At 42.8% G+C, this 15,625-nt stretch overlaps 2 protein-coding genes across 2 annotated transcripts; one reads left to right on the top strand and one right to left on the bottom strand.

Annotated features, from left to right (window-relative positions):
• Positions 1–11,584: 11,584 nt before the first annotated feature.
• On the bottom strand, positions 11,585–12,451 carry LOC308428064 (glyceraldehyde-3-phosphate dehydrogenase-like; the record flags this gene model as incomplete). Its single annotated transcript, XM_080926336.1, has 2 exons — positions 11,585–11,644; positions 12,065–12,451. 2 exons carry the CDS (start codon positions 12,449–12,451, stop codon positions 11,585–11,587), a joined length of 447 nt encoding a protein of 148 aa, XP_080782462.1.
• A 2,031-nt stretch (positions 12,452–14,482) lies between these two features.
• On the top strand, positions 14,483–14,981 carry LOC308427834 (uncharacterized protein; the record flags this gene model as incomplete). The annotated part of the gene is made up of 1 exon (XM_080926065.1): positions 14,483–14,981. Exon 1 carries the CDS (start codon positions 14,532–14,534, stop codon positions 14,979–14,981), a length of 450 nt encoding a protein of 149 aa, XP_080782191.1. The 5' UTR covers positions 14,483–14,531.
• Positions 14,982–15,625: the final 644 nt, after the last annotated feature.

Raw genomic sequence — 15,625 nt, 5'->3', positions numbered from 1 at the left:
TGCTATGTAGAGCAAGTTAGTATTGAACTCACAAAAACTTTTCAGATTTTAATATTATATTTGTAACCCAAGGCTATTTTTAAGATCTGGTGAGAAACAAGTATTTGTCTGCTCAGGAATCTTTCAAATCTGGTGTAAATCTTAAATTTACTTTAGTTATCCCAGGTTAGATTTGCCATCAAACATAGCAAAACTAACACAGGTGGATCAGGAATCCTTATGTGTAGCAAATTACTTAATTGCCAGCAAAACTTAAACAGCAGGAAATTCAGAAGTCAAGCATCCTGCTGAGTGTTTACAGACAGAAAGAATCCTAACACAAAGGAGAGTCTATGTGTTTTATGCAGACAGGTCTCAGGTCCCCCAGGCCATCCTCTGACAAAAGCAGCAGGGTAAGAGACAGGACTCTAAGAGGTTCAGACCCTGGCTTAGGGAGGTTCAGAAGGAATGATTTCCTGGCGTGCACAGAGGAAGGTGCTACATCAGAGGCTGATGCTACCTAAGGTCCCCACTCTGCTGAACAGGAAGTGAATACTGGGAGGCACAACTGGATGTGTGGGTTCCAGTCGGGAACTCACTCTCCAAGCCTAATAAAACCTGGATCCACGCAATACAGGAGAGCAGGTATGACTGTGTTGAGTGACAACAGGCATGAAGGCGCTGAAGCTGTAGTCCAGTTGGCAGCGTTTGTCTGCCATGTAGTGAGTCCTAGGTCCAGTCACTAGCACTAGACAGAGCATCCAATAATCCCAGTGTCTTGAGGTAGAGACAAGAGGATGGGGAGTGTGAGGTCAGCCTGAGCTACAATGTGAATGTGAGGCTAGCTCTGAATACCTGAGTCCTTGTCTCCAAACACAAAAGCAAAAATCAAACCAAACTAACACCAACCACCAACACTGTGGGCCATGGTATTTCCCTGGCCTGCATTCTGTGATCACGTTCTCTCTGCCATGTCTAAACTCTCTATCACATCCTCAAGACGCAATATCCACAGCCTTTTCTGCCTGGGAGCAGGGTGACTCAGAGCCAAACTAGGAAGGCAATGTGCCATCAGAACACTGAGACTGGGCTCACCATCCCTTGGAAACAGTCATCTAAGACTTCCATTGTCTTCCAGTCAGCACCACAGACACCCCATGCTCTAGAGAAGTGCACTGTTGACAATGGCACGCTCCTGGGACAGGGACCTTTATAGCACTCTCACCCTCAAAGCCTTGTTTTCTGGTGACCGTTTTCTGTCTCTTCTTGTCTACTCACATGGAATAACCTAAATCCTCACACTTAACAAGAGATGCTAAGGTGTCCATCTCAGAGAGCACATGACCCTTGTCACACTGGGCATAGAAAACTTCATGTAAGCTATTGTCCAGGACCAACTACGTCTTGTAAAGTTGGCTTCTTTCCACCTGAATGCAACTTCATCCTGCAAATGTGTCCCATATTCACCCTCGAGTCATCTACTGATGAAGGGGCACATGCTGGACAGTAGATGGTAGATGGTGGAGAAACTGCCACACTGAATTCTATGTGACCACACCAGCCAACACTCCTGCCTGTAGGAAACAAGGGTTAGGTTTTCCCTGGATCCTTGCCAGCATTTGTGGTCAGTGTTTTCTTGATGCAGCCATGCTGACTGGGCTGGGATGTACTGTAAGCTGTTGAGTGTGAGGAGCTACTTTGTCTGTGGTTTTTATTTGCTTTGTTTTGTTTTTGGAACAGGGTCTCTATGTCGTCCTGGTTGTCCTGGAACTCACTCTGTAGTCAGGCTGGCATCCAACTCAGAGATCCTCAAGGTTGTCTTAATTACATTTCCCTTCTGTAATTTTTCCCAGTCGGCAGCCCTGTTAGAAGGAAAGAAGCTGCAAATACTACTGCTGTCAGGGTTTGAGGATAATGGTGAAGGGAGAGGGGGACTTGTGCTCACCACTTGTGGGAATGCCCACTTGTGGAAGCACTGTGGGCAACAGAAAGAAGTGAAGTCAGGCAAACTCTATTCCCCAGCTAGTGTGTGCCCGTGTCTGTGCCCTGAGGACACACTACAGAGATACTTGCTCAGCTCAGCAATAACTACTGTTGACCTATGTAGAGAGTCAGGAAGGGTTCACCCTGATGTCTAAGAGCACCAGATGGATAAAGACAGTGGATCAAACATGCACAGCAGAACTTTACCAACCATATGGAAAATGAAATGTTGACATTTGAGGAAAGTGAGGAAGAGTGAAAATTATCCTGTCAACTGGGATAAGTCAGACTCAGACAATCCTGTCTTTCTTCTCTTATGCAGATATTTTATATTTTTTATTTTTTATTTTCCATGTATCAATGTTTTTCCTACATGATATATTCACAATATATATGAGTGGGATCAGCAGAAGATAGAAAAGGGAAATGAATTCCTGGAAATAGAGTTATAGATGGATGTTAACAACTGTGGTGCTAGAAATCAAACCCTGGTCCAACTGCAAGAGCAGTCAGTGTTCTTAACTGTTGAACCATCTCTCTGGACAAATGGATTTTTAAAATGGTGTGTGTGTGTGTGTGTGTGTGTGTGTGTGTGTGTGTGTGTGTGTGTGTGTCTGGGGGCGTGCCTGACAGACAGACCACATACATCATTTACAATGACTTCCCCCCTTTATCTCACTCTGCCTTCATGCTGCAAACAATACCCTGTTCTCTTGAGTCTTTCTGCCTACTGAGGACCACAGCCTGGGATAGCCAGATTCCTTAAGGACTGGATCCTAGCCATCAGCTTACAAGAAACCCTTCAGAAGGATTTTTGGCTAACAGTGGTGTGGTATGTGCCTTTGAACAGTGAGCATTCCCTTACCAAAGGCATTTCCTACAGAGGAAGGCACAGTGGCATTTTTTGGAAGCTAGAAGGACAAAAAGACAATGGTATTTCTATAAAAGAGGAGATAAAGGAAGATTCACAAAAGATAATATCTCTCTTATTTTATGCTTACCTTGAAAATAGATTTAAAACAAAATTTGTGCAGTGTGTGGAGCTGTAAATCTTTAATCCCAGACCCAAGGAGGCAGAGGCCAGCCTGGTCCACACAGTGAGTTTCAGGACAACTAAGGTTATATATAAAAAAAAAAAATCTGCAGTGGGCGAATCAAGGATGGTATTGTATTGTTCTGCTTCTGCTCGGAGGTTGGGACTTAAAATCCTCAATGTTTACTGTAGATGCTTTGTTAGCTAGAGATTTTGCATTACTATTTTGGCTCCAGAAAAGGAGCCAAATAATTTGGTTATCAGTCATCCTAGTCAGATTGTGGCACAGAAAATTCACAAAGACAATTTACTTATTTAATGTGATTTTCAAAAATCATCAGATTTTAGCTTGCCTTAAGCTTCCCACGGGAAGTCTCAAACCTCTGTCTGTTCTCAAGAGATGCAAATCCTAGTCTCCTCAGCAGTTAACTGAGAGGTGAAGGGTTTTGCAGAAAATATTGGAGAAGCAATTAGTTAACAGCAGATATTATCTAGATTATGATCAATTGTTGGCTGTCTGTATTTTTGCCTTACACACACAGCAGTCATTTTGGCAAAAGGAACCATTAATGTGAATTCACCTTTCTTCTTCTTTAAGTAAAGTTTTAACATCCTTTGCTGTGTTAATACAGAACTGTATGGTACAAGGTATTTTTTTAAAGGGAATGTCTCAACCTGATGAAATATTTGTTCCTTATTCCAAGCAGCAATTAAATTGGCTATTGCTAAGTACTGAAGTTTGGCTTATTGCATGTGCAAACTTTTCAGGCAAAATTGATAAATCATTATCTGAAAGACAAGTTGTTAAAGTTCTTTTCTCTATGCATGCTTTTATATTTCCTGAAATTCATGCATGCAGCCCATAGATAATGCAATTGTTGTATTTATAGAGGGTTCATCTATTGGAAAGCAGTATATACAATTGGATCACATGTTCATTCTCCTGAGTTTCTGCCTCAAAGATTATGAGATTATGAGTTTCTGCCTCAAAGATTATGAGATTATGAGATTCTGCAGCAAATATTATGAGATTATGTGCTGTAGCCACTGTTTTGAAATGTTAAAAGATTAGTTGAACTTTAAATTTATATACTGAGAGCCAACATATAGCTTATGGTTTGCAATTGCTTGTAATTGTTCTATTTTTAGATACTGCTAATTCTTGAGTTTTGCAATTGTTTATACAAATACAACTTAACTTGAGAGAACTTATTGTTTTATATTTCATAGGGTATTTAAGAGATACTGGGTTGCCTGGATCCCTTAGTAAAGGTAATGCCACAGCCGATTTGTATACCAGGCAGATTATAATATTATTCTTTGCCATGAAAATAGTAATGGCCTGAGACAACAATTTAATATTTCTAAGGAATGTGCATGTCAAATTGTAAAGATTTGTACTGAATGTTCTCATTTTCTTCCTATAACACATAATAGTGTTCACCCTCAAGGACTTGTACCTAACCAATTATGGAAAAGGGATATTACTCACATTTCTGATTTAGAAAATTAAAATATTTATTTAAATATTAACACCTTTTCAGGCTGTCTAGTTGCAACTGCTTTAACTGGAGAAGCAACTAAAAGTGTATCTTCTGGACACTTGGGCCCTCTGTTTGGTGTTCTTAAGAGTAACACTGATCCTATATCTGATAGACAACTTGCTGCTGAAGCCAGAGATTGTTTATGAAAGGTCAAAGAAGCACTGGAAGGTGCTCATTTAAATTGTGTAGATTGTTCAATGCCTTTACAATTATTAGTATTTTCATGTGATCATACCCCAACAAGAGTATTTTGGCAGCAAGAATCTATTTTATGGGTATGTTTACTAGCCTCACCTTTGATAATTGTTGTTTCGTACCCTAAGTTGTTATTAATTTAATAATTTAAAGCACAAAATTATCAGTGCAGACCTTTGGGAAAGAACCAGAAGTTATTGTTATCCTTTATACTAAAGAGTAAGTAAGCTTTTTAGCACAAACCCATAAAGATTGGGATCTACTTTTATGCAATACTATTAGTGAACTTGATAATCATTATCCTGCTAAACACTTGGCTCTGTTTTCTTTTTTTAAAGAGCATCCCATTATGTTTCCTAAGGTGGTTTCCTCTATCCCTCTTCCCCATTTCAGGTTAGTTTTTACAGATGGATCTTCTATGGCTTTGCTTCTGTATTATCTGAAGAGATTCATGAAACCTATCAAGTAGCAGTTAAATCTGCTCAGTGTCTGAAATTATGGCTATGCAACTTTTCTTTGAAGAGGTTTCCTGAAGAAACCCTACATATTTACACTGATAGAATCTATGTTGCTCAAATTTTGTCACCTTTGGAAACTGGTGCTTATATTGCCTCTGTGACAGCATTTATTTATCAGTCATTGATATTACAGACCTTGATTTAGCAAAGAAACTTTCCTATATTTGTAGGGCACATTAGAGCCCATACTGCCTTCCAGTACTTCTATCATGGGGAAATCGACTTGCAGAGGTGTACAGTTGCTCTCTTGCGATTGTTATAGAAAAATCTAATGTGGATAATTTGAATGCAGGATCCTTAAGATTTCTTTGTAAAATTACAAAGTAGCAATCTCTACCCATAGTCACTCAATATCCCATGTGTGCAGAATTCATTTCTGCTCCTAATTTTGGACCTGAACTTAGGGGACTGACTCCCAGTGATGTTTGGCAATATGTTACACATGTGCCTTCTTTTGGGAAATTATAATTTGTGCATGTTTCAATTGACAATTATTCAGAAATGATATATATCTGCATGTAGTGGTAAGAAATTAAAAGATGTCAAAAATCACTGCTTGCAAGCCTTTGCATATATGAATGTTCCCAAGAAAATTAAAACAGATAATGGTCCTGCCTGTACTAGTAAAGAGATTGAACAATTTTGCTCAGATTATGCTATAATTCATAAGACTAGAATCCCTTATAATCCTCTAGGACGAGCAATCATCGAAAGTACTCATTACACCAAAAAGATGTATTTGTGTAAAATAAAAATGGGGGAACATATCTCCAATCATGCGCATTTATCCTTAATTTTATATATTTAAGAAATTTTTGACTGCAAATTCTGAAGGCCACTCTGCCACTGATTGGCATTGGAGGGCGTGCCCAGAACAGCAGGGAATGGTGTGATGGAAAGATCTTGCCTCCCACATTTGGTAGAGACCAGATCCTATTTTGACTAGGGTCCAAGGCCCTGATTTTGTCTTTCCTCTGGAATCACCTGTCTGGGTTCCTGAGTGTTTTGTCCACCCAGTGAAACCGACTGAGTAGCACCATTGTGATTAACAAGGGGGATAGTTTCAATTGTTCTCAACAGGAATGTTGTCAGAAAAGCTGCAGTTGTAGTGGAACTTACAGAGGTGACAAGGACCCCAAAATCTGTACCGGTACAAGTGCCTGTGGAGCGTATGGAGAAAATCACCTGATTCTCGCCTGCACCAGGAGGATTTGGACCGAAGCCATTATTAGTGCTGTTTCAGAAGCTGCCTTTGTAGCTGCAGTTTTTTTTTTGAGATTGTTACTTTCTACCTTATTGCCACAGCTACTCAGTGGAATTTTCACTAAGTGGCTGAGGCCCCCTCCACTTAAGGTAATCTGAAACCTTTCATTCAATTAGATATGCATTCAAATAAAAATGTTAAATTTGAATTAACTTGGTACTGTTACAAAAACAATTCATTGTGGTTCAAGAGGCTCTTAAGAATGGGCTAGTATTAGCTTTGAGGGTAGAGCTCTTAAAGCAGCTTTGGCGTGTACCATCTCCTATGTCCCGTAGACAAAAGACAAGCCTGAAGCCAAGCTGTCAGCTGACAGACTAGCAGTAAGCAACCAACAGTTCGAGCTCAATGGAGTGTGAATAAATTAGGTGTCCAGAGAACGAAAAACTCAAGGGAGGGGATGCATGTCGACCTAAGACAGAGAGTCCACTGGACCCTGTGTGAGCTCATCAAAGATGGGTAAGACAAATGCTGAAATACATGCGTGCCTAAAACAGAAACCTATTTAAAAAATGATTTTAAGAGAAATATTGGGAATTATGTTAACCCCACATCTGCTAAGGGTTAGCTGAACTGTCTGCTTGCATGCCTTGACTTTGGGAAAACACACCTTCCTTTGTAATACTAATGCCCAGTCACAAGATAACCCCATACCAGTTCATGTTCCTACCTCAGGTTACAGACTTCACCCTGAGGGGTGACTCCTCTACCCAGCAGCTAGGGAATTTGCATACTGTCTTTGTAACTACCTTTGCAAGTGTATATATCTGGAGTTGCAGTTGAACTTGGAGTTGGAGATGGAGTAAAGCATTTCTGGTAACACAAATACTTGAGTTGTGTCTTTCTTTTAAACCCTCCCAGGCCTTCACCCAATTCGGGGTAGCTGTTTGTGGTATGGGTACCACAATTTTGATGATGTGTAATGCTCTTATTACTGTATTCTTGAAATCATCCCATGGCTTTGGAGATCCTCTGCTCTGTTTTCCTCTTAATAAGATTGAGGAATACCTCAGAGACTAGAAAATAGATACCTCGGGGAAGGGGGGTGTCTGTGAGGGCATTTCTAGAGAGTCTCTGATTTTGAGGCTCTGATATGTTGAGTAGATTAATCCCTTGATGAATTCATTATCTGGTGGTACAAAGGAGGACGTGGACCATACCTAGTGGGAGGACAAAATCACTGAAGGTGTGTCCTTGTGGACTATTCCCTCTGCCCCTTCTGGCCTGCTGTGCTTCCTGTCAACCATGAGGTCACAGCCACATCATCTACCTGCTTTCACCACTGACTATGAGCACAGAACCAGCAGAGACAGGGGCTGTGAGCAGAATCTCAGAAACTGTGTATGAAATAACACCTCCTCCTTTAGGCTGTTTGCTTGGGTCCTTGATACACTGTGGCAAACATGTGAAGGAGTCTATGTAAACATAAGCAAGTAGACATGTTTCCCATTTACTTGTATAAACACCAGAGAATGCTGCTGCTTAGGCACGCCATGAACTGTGCTTGGTTTTGTAAGATATCTCCTCTTATTTATTTATTTGTTTGTTTGTTTTTGTGACAGGGTCTTGCTAAGTGGGTCAGGCTGATCAGGAACATGGTATCCTCCAGTTCCTGTATCCCACAGGATGGGATTATACCCAGAACTTAAAATTCTCATTAGTTAATGCCTGGGGTTTGTGTGTGCTAAGGTAATGTGAGAACAGCACACATGGATCACAGTGGGCAAGGAAGCATTCTCCTCTCCTGAGCTCTATGCTTGGAGCTGTTACATGTCTCACCTCTAGCTCATCATATAATATCTCACAGATTAATGTAAGCCATAGTAAGTGACCAAACTCCTGAGATCAACTCACACTTGGCTGGGATAGACACCAGTGGGTGTCCAGAGATCTTGCTTCTTTTTTAAAAAAAATTATCTCGTTACATGATTCTTTCAGTTTTCACTTTTGAATGTCTTACATCATTGGAAAGACATCTAAAATTAATAGTAAAAACAATAGAGTTTAAAAAAAGGCATCTTAACATTGGGCAGAAAAAGAAGTGCCAAAAAGCCATGTAATTTTTAATTGATAACGCCAGTGCTAGCAGCGAGTTAACTCCTTATGAAATGTTGGTCAGAGGTGTATCAAATGCCCCCCCAAAACAATAAAGACTATTTCTGATACAGTTGGATACCATAAGTAGATGGAAGGCTCTTACTGCTAAAGGTGCCAAATACTTTGGGTATAGGACAAGGGGAAAAATGGGACTAAGCTAGAAGTTCCTTCTTTCCTGGCTGATACTCAAAACACCAGAGATGCTATCTATTCTGACTGCTGGAGGAGAATTGTTCCCAGCAATCCAGCTGAACTGTGGACCCCGTGTGCTACACTATCAACATATCAGGTAAGATGTGCCAGCTGATACAAGAATGGCGTGGACTATAGGAACAGCCAATATATTTACAGTTGGATGTAAGGTCCTCTCCATAGGAAGAAATTCATTTCATGTGCTCTAAGCCAGTAGGAAAACCTCAGGCTAGAACACTCACAGGGACCCACTTGGTAAACAACTGTGGTTGTCTTTCCCAATAGATTAATGTGATCAGTTTGTCTAGTTACCTTCTGAGCATTTCTGCTTCTCAGGCACACAGAGCATTGCTGCCAGTACTGTTTCTGCCTGCCTTTGTTATGGAGAAAAACTTACATGGATGCTGCCTGCTGCTGGAATGACTCACTGGGAGATAAAGTGACTGCTGAGGTGAGCATGGTTTCCATGGTTACCCGGTGCTCAAAAAAGACTCACAGATAATTCACCCAAGTCAAGGCTCTGGGAACACTGCAGAATGTAGACAGAATGTAAGAGCTGGAGGTTACAGGGTGGAGTATTATATGAATCATTTTCCCTCTGGATGTAACAGGTGTAGCAGAGTTACAGTCTCACCTAGTGTTCATGTTGGTGCTAGAAAACAGAATAGAGGTTGTAAGATGGGGTTTTTTTTTTTTTTCACTATAAATGGAACAGCAAGTTACTATGGCGACTGTATTACTTTATCCTTGTTAGTTTCTAATAACCACATGAAAAAGCAAGATTTATTTTAAGGCTTCACCTCACTATCTGGGCAGTTTAATGGATCATATTAACCCCTAAGCTAGACTTTCTCCCTTCCAGCCCAATTTCTGTAAAACTCCTCGCTCTCTCTCTCTCTCTCTCTCTCTCTCTCTCTCTCTCTCTCTCTCTCTCTCTCTTTCTCTTTCTCCCTTGCTCTTTCCCCTGAATGGCAGATGTCTTGGCCTGTTCTCTGTGATCAGCATTTATTGACAGGGTAGAGAATAAATGATTAGTATTGTTTACACACACTTGAGACTGGACATTCTCGATATAAGCATTGCAATGCTGTGTCAGGGTTGAAATAAGGTATGAGGGCAGAGAAATGAACATATGAATAACACAAGGATAACCAGGGCACAGTTCACTATGCCTACAAGTGGTGCAATGTTTTACATTTTAAGAGAAAGGCCTTAATCATCCAACCACCCCCATCCATTTGTTACCTATCCCCAAAGAGCCATGTAAAGTGGCCCTTGATGATGAAAAAGAGAAAGATTTGAGCAGTGTGCCGCCTTGGGTAGAGAATTGTCCGAAGGGTCCCATGACCTCAAGTCTGTCTTCAGGGCATGAATGTGAACTTTAGGTATGATCAGAGGAAGAGTAGGGGACAAGAAGTATAAATCATCAAACACTTCTGGTCCTTCAAGGCGGCCCAAGGAAGTTTCTTAGGCTGTTATTCTTCAAATGGGGAGGTCTGGTTCCCAAAAGATTATCCTGCCTCAGGCTGCAGCCTCCCCATTCCAGCCCCAGCCCTCGTTCACAGTGGAGGCTCGGCAGTCCCGAGGTGGCTGCTGATCAGAGAGAATGACTTTGGCCTCCAAGGGGAAGGAGAGCAGTTTGCTGTTTCTGAATTAGAGACAGGCACTGGGTCCCACCTGCAGCAGAAAGCAGTGACCCAGTGAAGGAGGAAGTAGGAGGTGAAGAGTCAACATCTCTCTCAGTTTTGCGTTGAGATTTGCTGCAAACCCAGAAAAGAGTGCTTCCTAGGAACCCATTTCTCATTATGCAGCAAGTGCTCCAGTGTCCTCTGTGCACATGAGTCAGCAGGACTCCTTCCAAAGACTCCTCCCTCCTCTGCTGCAGGCATTACATGACGAACAAACCACTGTCCCACCTTTGCCCTGTGATTCAAACGTCAGCATGTTTGGATGCGTATGAACTTCTGTGTACAGACTCAGAAAACAGTCTTATACCTTTAAGTAAGGTTTGATTACTTTCCTGAAACACACTCTGTAGCTCTGGCCTGAGTCCAGCCTCACAGAGTTTCAGGATTATGGCATGCACCGCCACACTGTGCCTTGATATCTTAAGATGCGTCTTCCTTATATTTTCCCCTGGATACTTTAATACCTAATATAGACCTGTGACAGTAAGTGACCAGACCATTCTGTTTAGATGACCTGGGTTAAATATCAGATAGATGTCTTCCTAGCATCAGCTCAGACAAGTCATCTCTTCTGAGTCTGCTCATCTGTCCAGCGCACATCACCTCACCTCAGTGTTGTTGAGAGTAAATGAGGCAGAGTCGCTGCAGAAGTCTCCCTGCTCTGTTAGATCCTCATCTTCTGCTGCCCTGAACCGGTCAGGCAGGTTCTGGAGTCTTTGCTTCTTTTGCAGTTTTGGCTTTCTCCTTCTATTCATTCCCAGTTCATGGCTTACATGGTTATAATTCCCCCCAGCTTTCTCACTATAACTGCATCTCATATAATCTCCCTGCTCTCAGGCGAACTCACACATGTTCCTGTCCTGCCTTACTGACTGAGTGATTGACGCTATAATGAAAAGGTTTTCATCATTAAGATTAAACTCACGCTGCTTCTTGATCTGGGCTCTTGGCTTCTCTTGTCTCTGACTTCTCCAGTGACCCTGCTCATGTCACAATGTCCCCTGGGGCTCCCAGGGCTGGCCAGCAGTGCCTGCTCTCATGGATGGTCACTGAGAAAGGCAGCGCTACTGCATCTGCTTGGAGAGCTCTTTCTCTCAATTTAATTTGTCCAGCACCCACTCATCCTTTAGGTGTCCACTCAGCTGTGACTGGTCCTGAATTCCAATATGGAGACACGTTCCTCATGTCAGATCACATTCTTGCTTCCTGGTTTGTCCCTCACTGGACTTTGAAGTCCCTGAATGAAGGAACACTCTCACTCTTTTTGGGGGGGGTGGGGGGCTGCAGTGGAACTTCATTGATGGTATTTAAGAAAGTAGGGAGGGCTGCCTAGGTCCCTCTTGTTATTATGGGGATCTGGGATGAAAATACAGAGGGAGATGCTCCATGTTGGGGGCAAAGTTGGGATGGGGCTTTTCAGCAACTGAGGACCTCTCACTTTCTCTCAGTGACCTTGTTGGGATGGAGGGTGGGTGGTCTAGGGTTTCTTACTCCTTAGAGGCCATGTTGGTCATGAGGTCCACCACCCTGTTGCTGTCACCATATTCATTGTCATACCAGGAAATGAGCTTCACAAAGTTGTCATTGAGAGAAATGTCAGCCCCAGCATCAAAAGTGAAAGAGTAGTTGTTGACGTCGCAAGAGACAACCTGGTCCTCAGTGTAGCCCAGGATGCCCTTTAATGGACCCTTGGCTGCGTGCTTCACCATCTTCTTGGTGTCATCATACTTGGCAGATTTCTCCAGACAGCATGTCAGATCTACAATGGACACATTGGGGGTAGGTCCACAGGAGGCCATGTCAGGGAGCTTCATCTCTGGACTAACCTTGTCAACAACTTTGGCCACACCAGTGGAAGCAGGGATGATGTTCTGAGCTGCACCGTGAATATCACGCCACAGCTTTTCAGAGGAAATATCCACAGTCTTCTGAGAGGCGGTAATGGCATGGACTGTAGTCATGAGCCCATCCAGGATGCCAAAGTTGTCAAGAATGACCTTAGCAAGAGAGCTAAGCAGTTGGTGGTGCAGGATGCAATGCTGACAATCTTGAGTGAGTTCTCAGATTTCTCATGGTCCGCACCCATCACAAACATGGAGACACTGGCCAAAGGGAAGAGATGATGACCCTTTGACCCCACCCATCAAGAGGGCCCCAGACTTCTCCATGGTGAAGACGCCAGTAGACTCCACGACATACTCAGCACCAGCATCACCCCATTGATGTTAGGGGTATCTCAATCCTGGAAGATGGTGATGGGCTTCCCATTGATGACAAGCTTCCCATTCTCAGCCTTGACGGTGCCATTGAATTTTTCATGAATAGAGACACGTTGTAACATGTAGACCATCTCATTAAATTTATTGTTAGCCTTGAAATCACTGCTGATGCTGTGCCAGACCAGAAGGATTCACTACCTCCTCAGTGGTCTCCTATGCCAGTCCCATCAACAGAGCCCAGATTCCTCAGCCAGGACTGTAGCCAATGTACAATGACAGCATCTTTGGTAGCAATTGCTTTTCAAACCACAAGGGCATTAGATATGCAGCCCAAAGGGGATTCTGCTTGTTGCTCAAAAAGAGATGGTTCTGGGTCAACACATCAGGACAATTTCAAAATAGTTTAAAAATAATATTTAGCCAATAGCCTCATGTCCAGATGCTGGCTATACAATACCGGCTCTCTTGGGATACACCACCATGGCTTTTCTGAGCTTTGCCCTGTCTGGAGCCATTGGATGGTGAAATGATGTTACTCTTGCTTGGATCCTTTTTGTTTCCGTTTGGTATTTTGTTCTTTTTAGCCTCCTGGTAGGATGTATCTTAGAGACTACTGTAGTTTTAAACTGAACTTTGATGGCAGTGTCCCAGACAGATCTGAACACATGGGATGCAGACCTTCCTCAAGAAGATAGATAGAGGGAAAAAGAGTTTCCCTGATTGAAAGAAGTCACAGAAGCCTGATTATTGTTCTTCAGTTTCCTTGAATGATTTCTATGAACACATATCTCAGGAAGGAGTTGAGGCAGGAGAGTAGGGAGGAGAGTAAACCCTGGAAGTCCTTATATAAATTCCTATGTAGAAATCTGTAGAACAAACAAACAACTAGAATAAGGGCAGACTGGAAACTCCCATTCTGGCTAACACTAGCTCACATTCCAGTACAGGATCTCAGGGAATGTGGCATGGATCTGAGGGTACCACAGCTCACTGGAGTACACACCCTCCTGGGTGGAGCATACTGTTCTCACAAGACAAGAGATGCACAAAGTTATATTTAGAACTATGTGTAACCGTGGATGCTCAGAGAGCCTCCATTATGCAAATGAACAAGACTCTCCACTCTACACAAACGGACAAAAGGGTAGGAGCACAGCTTAGAGGAAGGTTACAGAACCCAGGACCGTCAACTACCCGCGCCTGCTTCCTTCAAAGGGAGGAAATGAATGATGCCTGCGCACCTGGAAGGCCAGCGAGAAAGTGGTCAAGTGACCAGGTGACCCTTTGCTATTTATTTAGGGGACCCAGTCTCCTCCTGAACCCTCAACATCCTAAGCATTGTTAGGCTCTAATGCTAGGCTTTACCTTTACCAAACAGAATCTATTCCTGTGAAAGAGATTCCATGTACGTTTGCATCCTCCACCAATAGAATCTATCCCTAGGCTTACCACTGCTTCTTCCTCTCTAGGCCCAACCCAGAGCTCCGTGTGCCACCCAGTAGAACTCATCCTTGTAAAAGCCACGGATGCTTTGCTTCTTTGCTAAAGAGTTTCTGAGTAGCTCTGCCTAAAGCTTTGTTTTGATAACCGTTCCATGAAAACATCTCCCCAAATATACTACACTTATATGGGTCAGAAGAATAAACCACGAGTGGAGCTGGGAGTCTCGTGTCCGTGGTGCCGTTACTCGCCATCGGGCGGCGCCTGAGAACAGCACAATGGAATCTTGTAGCAGCAGCAGAGGAGGCACCTAGTCGGTCACATCCCCTGCGTTGGTGGAGCCACCCTGGCCTGATCTGCTCTTCCTTCCTTCGTTAGCGCCATGGCTGATCAGCTGACCGAAGAACAGGTTGCTGAATTCAAGGAAGCTTTCTCCCTATTTGATAAAGATGGTGATGGCACCATCACAACACAGGAGATGGGGACGGCCATGAGGTCACTGGGTAAGAACCCAACAGAAGCTGAACTACAGGAGATGATCAACGAAGTAGATGCCGATGGGAACGGCACTATTGAGTTCCCGGAGTTCTTGACTATGATGGCTAGAAAAATAAAAGACACAGATAGCCCAGAAGATATCTGTGAGGCGTTCCGAGTCTTTGACAAGGATGGAAGTGGTTTCATCAGCACGGCAGAGCTCCGCCACGTCATGACAACCTTAGGAGAAAAGCTCACAGATGAAGAAGTAGATGCAATGATCAGAGAAGCAGATACTAATGGGGATGGACAGGTCAACTATGAAGAATTCGTGCGGGTGATGACTGCAAAATGAAGACCTACTTTCAAGTACTTTCCCCTCTAGAAGAATCAAATTGAAATCTTTTACTTACCTCTTACAAAAAAAAAAGAAAAAAGAAAAAAGTTCATTTCTTCATTCAGTTTGGATCTAGCAGAACTGAATGTCAAAAGTTCCTTCTGACCACACACAAAACAAATCTGCAGGTGTTGGCTGGTGGTCCTGCCCCCTAAAGATCAAGGCCCTACATCAGTTTTACAGTAAATACTCAGACTACCTTATAAGGAACACTTAGTGGACTCCTTTAAGTTCCATTTGCTACTGATTAATACTCTGTTTGGGCTGGCCAGTTTCTCACCCATGCAGCTTGATGATTGAGCACAGTCAGGCATTTGTATTAAAACTGAAAAAACAAATTTAAGATCTCACATGGCTTCTAGTTCAATCTGTTCAGATAAATTTGTCAGCAGCCAGTTTAGTGCAAACAAACATTTAAATTTGGTTTATCTCAGGATGGTGTGCAGATAATGGGTGAGGGCTAAACTTTGACACACAGCCCTAGAAATAGACAGACCTCTTTGAGTGCCCCAATCCCATGGTGACAGAGAAACCTGGTGGAAAGCCGAGTGTGATGGTAAATATCTGTGCACATTGAATTAAAGTGAGGTGAACAGGGCTGT

This window comes from Micromys minutus (assembly GCF_963924665.1).
Source record: "Micromys minutus genome assembly, chromosome: 12".
Classification (NCBI taxonomy): Eukaryota; Metazoa; Chordata; class Mammalia; order Rodentia; family Muridae; genus Micromys; species Micromys minutus.
The sequence above is the reverse complement of the archived record's forward strand: the minus strand, read 5'-3'. Positions and strand labels throughout refer to the sequence as shown.